Source organism: Scardinius erythrophthalmus (assembly GCF_964197995.2).
Source record: "Scardinius erythrophthalmus genome assembly, chromosome: 4".
In the NCBI taxonomy this organism is placed as follows: domain Eukaryota; kingdom Metazoa; phylum Chordata; class Actinopteri; order Cypriniformes; family Leuciscidae; genus Scardinius; species Scardinius erythrophthalmus.
This window is the reverse complement of record NC_138224.1, coordinates 4874564-4883509: the sequence shown is the minus strand read 5'-3', so window position 1 is coordinate 4883509 and position 8946 is coordinate 4874564. Positions and strand designations below refer to the sequence as shown.

General features: G+C 38.5%; 1 protein-coding gene across 3 annotated transcripts; it reads right to left on the bottom strand.

The window, feature by feature from the left end:
* Positions 1-235: 235 nt before the first annotated feature.
* Positions 236-6210, bottom strand: LOC308689472 (uncharacterized protein). 3 transcript variants are annotated; one of them, XM_081363188.1, is made up of 6 exons: positions 5733-6210; positions 1728-1938; positions 1222-1390; positions 822-986; positions 621-732; positions 236-500 (listed from the first exon to the last, which is right to left on the bottom strand). In XM_081363188.1, the coding sequence occupies exons 2-4, from the start codon at positions 1790-1792 to the stop codon at positions 903-905; spliced, it is 318 nt and encodes a 105-aa protein (XP_081219314.1). In that variant the 5' UTR covers positions 1793-1938; positions 5733-6210; the 3' UTR covers positions 236-500; positions 621-732; positions 822-902. The 3 variants fall into 3 exon arrangements, with proteins under 3 accessions (XP_081219314.1, XP_081219312.1, XP_081219313.1); XM_081363186.1 differs by having other exon boundaries at positions 237-500; positions 621-986; positions 5733-6198; XM_081363187.1 differs by having other exon boundaries at positions 237-500; positions 621-986; positions 5616-6194.
* Between the last annotated feature and the right edge of the window lie 2736 nt (positions 6211-8946).

The following is an 8946-nucleotide window of genomic DNA, read 5'->3' as shown; positions in this document are numbered from 1 at the left end:
ACTTAGAATTTTACATGGGTATTTACATACACAAACACCACTACTGTTGTCACGGGAAGCCTTCTTTATACTGTACCAACTTATAAATGCACTTACTATAAGAATACTCTGATACCGCACATTAAGTTTGTGGCTTGCATCAAAAGTGTATTCTCCTGTAAAACCTATTCAGCCTGGGAGAATATTGGTTCCGTGCAGCCATTCTGAATAGAAGTAGAAATGATAACAACAACAAAACCAGTAATGGTTTTTATTTACCACACCAAAAATAATATTGTAACTGACTGGATCCCACTGAAAGAAATAGTGCATATTATTCAAACATATAACTTTATTTTATAATAATATCAAACTGCAATGGACTGTAAAACAAATGAAAGGAAAAAAAAAATCTAAATAATATTAACCCTGAATCTTGGGCTTTTCCAATCTATGTACAATGCTTTTTCTTCCAAGCCATCATTGTATTTCTTCAAGTTGAAAAGGTAACCATTGATCACCTGTAAATTTAAAAATGATTAGTAACAGGGTCTTGTACACCTGAATGTTAATTTTCTCTTAATGTGATCTTTTAAACAGCAATTCACTCTGTAATTAATAGTTATTTTGTCAAACCTCACCTTACATCACTCTCCAACTGATTCCCAGGCCCAGTTCGTAAAATGTCCCAATAGAACATTTTATACATGCCAATCTTTGATAAAAGCACATTAGCCTTCATCCCACTCCAAGCTTTAGAAATATATAAAGAAATTAAACAATATGGAATGATTATTACACAAAAAATTTTGTATACTGAAATTGAAGCTTGTGTGGAGAACCTTCAGGGATTTTCTTTTGCATTGTCCATATTTTGGAGCCTTGGATGTCATGTGTTTTTTGGTGGCCTTTTCAACATTTCCTTAAGCAATGTAGAAAATCTCATCCTGCTGTTGTATATCCTCTGACAGCACTTCCTCCTCTATAATATCTTTGTTTTTGTCAATCTGTCGAATGAAACAGTTGTGAGTGAGTGGTGCGCAACTATCCTTATAAATATTTAGAAGATTTTATTAAAAAAAAGACCGGATATGCAAAAAAAAAAAAAAAAAATATTGGCATATATTGCCAATAATAAAGAACTTGGTTTAATATATGCAATACTATAAAAGTGTTTATTCAGATTTTAAATCTGTATACCTATTTGATACAATTGCAGATATATACTTGCTTAAAACAAACCTTATAGTCATCAGGCACTTCACAAAGATATCGGGCCTCAGTTCCAAACATCAGGAAAAAAGGTGAGAACTTTGTTGAAAGGTGTTTTCTTGTTCTCAGGACAAACGTCACGCTGTCAGGATAATTGTCCCAGGTGTCTGGCTTCTCACCAACCAGCTTGCAGAGTGCTCTTAAGTTGGACATAATATAAATAAGTTAGAGAAGCAGACTTCTTAAAATCATTTATTTATTTTACTAAAAAAAAACTGCATAATTGTAACCATTCCACAAATTAACAATGATCTCGTGAAAAACTGTCAGCCAACATTAACCGCATGACCACTTTCTTGCTATGGAATATCAGTTAACAAACCTTAAATGTTATTATTACTTGTTCTTCAATTGTACGTGACCTGACCACTTATAAAGACTAGTTCAGTTATCATACAAATGAATACTATAGGTTACATCAGGTATGGCTTTATTTAAAGGTGGATTTTGTATATACCTGATTGACAAATTCTTACCCCAGGTCGGTCAAAATGCGCTTGGGAGTCCCAAAAAGATAGTAGAACTTGACGATGCAATTCATCACATTCTCGTCTGTTTTGGCTGGAATGGGATATGCTTCACTCCATTGAAGTAATCCACCAGGACACAAATGTACAGGTTGCCAGATGTAGTTGGGACAACTTTTCCAATTATTTCCATCCCAATTAGCTCAAATGGTTTATTCACCTTAATAAAGAACAAACCGCAGTTTAAAATAGATGACATCCATCCATCCATTCATCAATTAAATATAGCCACAAAGTGGCACAGATTTATTCATCTACATGACTTAAAGGAACACTCCACCCATTTGCATTAAGCTTTGCATTGTTAGAAACCCAGTCATACCAGAGCCGGATTATCCATAAGGGCACTTGGGCCAGTGCCCAGGGGCACCAACCATTCACAACCACTAGGGGGGCACCACATGACACAAGCTTTAAAAATATTTTTCGTAAATTGTTATATTATTAACTTGAAATTCTTGAAAGACCATACATAACTCAATTATGAACACTAATTTAACAATAACAATAATAATATAAATAATAATATAAATAAAATAAAGATTACATGACCACTATCACTCCCCCCTCCCTCCCCAATCTGTCAGAGTTGAGTTGGTCCACAACAAGTACGCAAATGTGTCTTTTTTAAAGACTACAAAAAATGAATCTAAATCCAAAATGGACAGACGTCAATTGAGTGGTCTTGCAAAAAGAAAGTTAAAGAAAGACAAGGACGCTAGTCGCTAGACGTTTAGCTACAATTCAAAATGTTCCAGGGATCGAAAGTTTTTTGTGTGTGTGAGAACATCACTAAAGCAGCGAAGCCGGAGCTAACTGTGGAGACGGTACTAGCATCTCAGATGGTACCGCCGTCAAATAATGCATTCGGGTGCCGCATGATTAACCTTTTGAGCGGTATGGTCTCATATGGGATTTTTATGTCTGTGCCCTGAGAGTACGGTGCCACCATAGACATGGGTGCCACATTTAGAATGTTCAGTGACGTCGCATAACTGCCAGATTCAAACTGTGCTTTCGCGCGTTGGCTGGCGCTGAGCCAGAGTCGGACGCGTTCAGCGCTGTCATATATCACGACTAAGCAGTGTTTTCAACCTCATAATGTTTATTTTAGGTTTCAGATATTTAAATACACATAAGCACGAGTAAAACAATACATTTGGAGTTTGTAAAAGACACACTGATATCCGTGGAAGCAGCAATAACAATCTATTAAAATATAATTTGCCGACATGTAGGCCTATTCATATAAGACAAAACATAGTGGAAGTAACTAGTTTACTCTATTCTTCTCGGTTCACCGGCCACTTTCTTGCATTTATTTTGGGAGAAACTGATGAATTCACGTGCTGTAAATCCGACTGACAGGACAACATTGTGGCGCCCATCTCATGTTAGTTCAAGATTATTTATAAAGGTTTTTAAACGACCAAACACACTCACTTACACGTATTTGAGAATCAGAATATCAGATAGGCTAGTTGATGACATGGTAAGCAAGTTTGTTAATATTTTGAATAAAAAAGGAAAAGCGAAATAAAAGCGACACATCTGTCATACAGTATTATTGTGGCTGCGGTGTATCGCGTGACGCGTCGCCATGGAAACATTAAAGGGAACGTTCGCCTTGAAAAAACTCACTCTGGGGTGGGGGTGTCAGAATATTTTAAATTTACACGTGAAAGGGTTAAAGAAAAGATTGAAAATAAATGTGTGATTAGATTAGATTAGCCTTTATTGTCTCCTAGCGGAGAAATTCATCTTGGGCATTCGGGACAACAGATGCAGCACAACATACATAACACATAACATGATTTACTACACATAACATGAATTACTACACATAATTATCACCTTATCACTAGCCTCTATACCTAATTACAGCTTGCCCACACCCTATTTGTTTTTATTCAATATTTTAATAGAGAGTGGCACAAAGGAAAATTTAAACCTATTCAGTTTACAGGTCGGTACCCTGTACCTTCTGCCTGAGGGCATCAACTCATACTCACTATAGAGAACATGATTCGGATCATTAATAATTTTAAAACTCTGTTTTCTCACCGCCTCCTCAAAAAGCTCATTAAGAGTAGTCGGTGGCACTGATCCAATTATCTTCCCTGCCCTTTTAATCAATGTTTGGAGCTGTGTTTTTAGTTTAACTGACAGGTTACCAAACCAAGCTATAATACCATATCTCAATATAGACTCAATAACTGTCTTGTGAAAAAGGAGCATAATATCTTTATCAACACCATGAACTCTTAGTCTTCTTAAAAAATATAAACGCTGACACATTTTTGATGAAATATAATCTACATGATGTGACCACTGTAACTGTTTGTCTAAATGAATTCCTAAATATTTATATGTTGTTACTTGTTCAATCGGTACTCCTTCAATTATAATAGGGCTTTGATCACCTATAGACCTAGGGTCAAAAATCATTTCTTTAGTTTTGTTAACATTAAGGAGCAAGTTATGCTTCTTGCACCACTTCTCCATCTCCTCTATCTCCTGTATATAAGTACCAATGTCTGACTCTTTGTGGAGTAAACTCAATATGGCCGTATCATCAGAAAATTTAATAATAAAATTATTCCTATTGATGTTTCTACATTCATTTGTATATAATATAAAAAGTAAGGTGTTACAGTTTACAGTGTGTGCTGTAAAGTGGTTAGAAAAAATTTAATCGGAATTGGCTAAAATCGGTATCATCAGGTCAAACTCAATGAAAAATTGGGAATCGGAATCGGCCTAGAAAATTGTAATCGGTGCATCTCTAAATAAAACAGCACAAAATATTCTCAAAATTATGCCACTTTCCTTTCCTGTTAAAAGACAAATGTCAAAAATTTGAAAAATAGAGAGAAAGTATAAATACTTTTTTTATTATTATTATTATTGGGCAAACATGAATTGACGCTGTCAATGAATTGATAATTGATTGGGGTGGGGGCCTTTTGAGGTATAGTGCCCAGGGGCACCACACTGTCTTAATACGGCCCTGAGTCATACTAATGAATGGTCGTGCAACACTCATTTTCCCCTGAGACAGGAGAAATCCGTATTTACCTCTTACACTTACTCCCACAATGACGCAAAAATCGTCATTTTGCGTCATTGTCGGAGGAAGTGTAAGGGGGAGGGGATTTCTGTTGAGACTACAAGCACAAGTTCCCACCCTTTCAAACCCGCCCATAGGGGTTGGACCTAATGCGCTAACAGACTATCACAGATCAGTGCCAGTGCGTTTGATTTCACCATTCATTGTTTACATGCACACCTTTTGTTTCAATCTAACTGAATAGGGGTTATGCGCAAAATACTTCCGGGTTCTACAAAATAGATAACTACTTCCGGTCGTCAGCTACTGATGTAAACGCAGCGTAGGAATGGCGATAGCCTTTTATAGCCAGTGTTTACAGGAGCTACCCATTCTATCAATTTCAGATGTACATCGTATTGCCAAACGGACTTCCAGAGCCCCGAGTACTCCGTTAGATAAAGGATTTAAGTTTTACACCTCATTTATTCATGATTATGAAGGTATGTAAATTAGTATATGTAGCTTTTGCAAATGGCACCCGATGTAGTGTTAGCTAACTATCAGTAAGTTAGTTTAGACTTGTATGCTATCAGTAGTTTAACCTTTTATATTTGCTTGCAGACGATTAAAACAATCAAATGAAGACTGCATTTTATTTTTTTATGTAAAAAAAAATTCTAATACTTAAGCATTCGTGACATTTTAATTAAAACAGAAATAAGAATTGTATTCTAAAAAAGCGAAAAATAAGTTACCTCAGAGATCACCTACCACTGCAGATTTACCTGTTTTCCGGTTCGAACGTTGGGCGTTCCGCATAACCCCTATTCATTCCGATTGGTGAATTTGAATGTAGTGTTTACATGAACGCTAAACAAGTGATCAGTTGATGTGCGTTTTACCTTGCTAAGAAAATACCCGCTCCTCCGTGAGAGATAGGCTAGCCCACGAGACCGGTGCATCTCACGGGCGCTCATCAGCAATCACGCCCCACCGGCTTTTGCGTTCGACAGTCGCCATTCATCACGTTTACTGTGGCGACTCTGGCGAGCAGGACGAGGCTAGGGCCGCGGGAGAACGACACGAGGCCGGTGGCGTGATCGGTTGATGTGCGTTTTATCACTGCTAAGAAAATACCCGCTCCTCCGCGATACAAAACCAGTGCGTCTCACAGGTGTCGGTCATCAGTAATCACGCCACTGGCCTCGCCTCGTTCTCCCGCGGCCCTAGTCTCGTCCTGTGCGCGACTGTAGAACGCAAAAGCCGAATCCTGGGACATTTTGTGCGATCACAAAAACCCGGGCATACTCACGGAGACTAACGTTAGTAGCTTAGCTTTGTTGTTTTACAACTGCTCTCTAACCGGACCAGGCGTGGCTTGGGAGTGGCCTAGTAGAGCAGCGAAGCAAGTGCATTCTGGGAGTTGTTGTCTTTCATCCACATGAGCCAAAAATGCATTTTCTGGCTTTTCTCAGTCTAGAAGGCTCCAAATTCAAAAATAATTTCACATTTCTACTACATAAATGACACAATTTAAATACACATTCATCTTTCCAGAGGTGAAGTATCTGTTTAAGAGTGTAATTAGAGCCCACATAACTTCATTTTTAAGAACACTGCAACTGTAAATTTAAAAAACATGTAACATTATCGAAAGGAAAATCTTAACATATGTTGATGGGGATGTAATCTGCTTCCTGCTTTATGGACCCAGCCCTGGTCTGGCATTGGACACACCCAGCAACCTGGAGTATCAAAAACAAGCTGTAAACAATGTATTATAATCTTAAATAGGGAAAATGTTAGATTTACAGTTAGTGGGGAGCAAACAACAAAGGTGTTTGCATTATATTGATTTGCAGTTGCATTAAAAAAAAAAAAAAACATATACTCTCCCTTTTATCAATGTCCACTGTCATTCCAGGCCAGTAAAAATGCTGGCAAATTGCATTCCGGGTCTTAACAGTACCACAATGGGGACCAATGGCACTGATGTGAAATTCCTTAAAAATGGCTTCAACTTCCTCTGACCCACAAACAACTTTCCTCTTCTTGGAAGCGTTGCCTTTCACATGACAGAGAGATCCCTCTTACCCGTTTTCCACCAAAAAAGAACTGGTTTGGAACTGGTGCTGGTTCAAAGTAGGTTCAACTTAGGAACCTTCTCAGAACCTGTTTGTTTTTCCACTGACTAGAGAGCCCAGCGAACAACGTCGTTACGTCACTGTGTACGTTGCCATATGTCTTAGCTTTCCCAACTTCAAGCATAACAATTACAATGTTGGACTACATCGTCTTTCTGCAAATGTTTCTCCTGGCTTTGCTATCCTATATTGGGGCCAGAAGACAACGTTTAGAACACATTTGTGCTGCTCATCTGGATAACTATAGGCGGAGGTTTTACGTTCAAGAAGAAGTTTGACAATAACCCCGCCCCCAGCCCCCGACGTAAGCATGACGTGGTAAAAGAACGGTTGTAGTCCAGCAAAGAGTTGGTGCTGCTTTTGGAACCAATTTTCCAGGCCGAGAACGTCTCTGTTACTAACGTAACCTCGGTTCCCTGAGATGAGGGAACGAGTGTTGCGTAAGCCTGAACCCGGATTTCAACCAACTATGGGACGGCTGTGGATCGGCTCTGCTGCGTGTTAGCTCCGTACTCCGCTGTCCTTCAATACCCACCAGGTCCGGATTTGTTGCGGAACAGCTGCGGCCATGACGGACAGCTGAAGTCACAAGGACCCACGAGATCTCGTGAATTCACGTATGATCTCGCGATATGACGTGTAGTTTCTATAAACAGAACCACCAAACCAGCAACAGTTTCCATCCAGAGGAGTAGGGGGGAAACAACTCTGTGCTATTGTGATTCTACCATGGGTAAGTACAAGAATTTATATAATCAACTTATAAAATGCTAAATGTTTATTTTGGGTTCCTTTTTGAATGTATTGGGAAAGTAATAGCCTGTGTAAATGGTTAACTATTGTTCTTTTTGTTGGAAATGGAAAAAATATATAAAACAAAATTTCTGTGGATTACATTTTACTTATGAGTGACAATGTTTTGGTTTTGTTTCTTATTTAACACAGTAATACTATAGAAATTCACTAAATTATTCTGTGCATTTCAGTGCCCATTACTAGGAGAAAATTGCTTTTTTACTTCTGCTTGCAAGACTGCGGAGGAGGGGTAGAAGGAGTACAGTACATCCACTGAACCAGCGCAGGCCTCAACAAGGAGATTTTTACAATCTTGTGGATGAACTGCGTTTGGACAGTCAACGGCATCACAAGTACTTTAGGATGAGTGCAGAGAAAATAGATGAGCTTCTCTCAAGCATTGGCCCTGAACTCACCAGACAAAACACCAACTACAGGTCTGCCATAGAACCAAAGCAGAGACTGGCTGTTGGACTGAGGTGAGCTTTACATAACATACACAATGAACACTGATCACCTTTTATTTTCAAAATTACTTTTTTTCGGGATTATCTCATACAATTTAATACAACCATTACTTCGCCCACGGCTTTGGATTCCGTCGTTGTCGTCGAGTATCGTTCAAGAGAACCAGCTCTGTATTTCAGTTGGTTTCCTCTGTGAACATGCACTAATGGATGTCTGACAATTTCGTTGCTTTTTGGAGTTTTGTTTGAAGGCTTGTTCGTTCTGCTCTCACGGAACAGATAGATTATAATATGCTTATGTACCATCAGGTGAAATCCTGCAGGTGTCGGCGCTTTCTCCGTCCATGCTATAAATGCACATCCTTGAATGAGCGTGGATTTTCTAGCGCATTTACTTGAACTTCATAGGCAATATATCTATGGTTTAACCCATTTGAGAGGCAGCCAAAATCAGAATTTAAAATGGACTGAATAAGCTCTACACGAACTTGACGAGCGATGCTGCGCTGATGGACCTTAGACTATAAAAAAAGAGTGACTGACATGTAACGTTATGCACATAAATCACTGTCACACAGACACTCTCTGAGTAATATTAAATTACTGCATAATACATTTTCAACTAGCAGAATAGTACAGAATCACGATACACAGTCTCACTTGTAGCCATGTCTTTTAACTGTTATAATATTTCGAAGGGCAAAAATAGG

What these genes read in the sequence shown, in the direction of transcription:
- LOC308689472 (XM_081363188.1), bottom strand. Translation starts at nt 1,792, where the DNA reads ATGAATTGCATCGTCAAGTTCTACTATCTTTTTGGGACTCCCAAGCGC. An exon ending in CGCATTTTGACCGACCTGGG is followed by an intron (nt 1,391 to 1,727) that starts GTAAGAATTTGT and finishes GTCCAACTTAAG; the next exon opens with AGCACTCTGCAAGCTGGTTG. An exon ending in AAGTGCCTGATGACTATAAG is followed by an intron (nt 987 to 1,221) that starts GTTTGTTTTAAG and finishes TTCATTCGACAG; the next exon opens with ATTGACAAAAACAAAGATAT.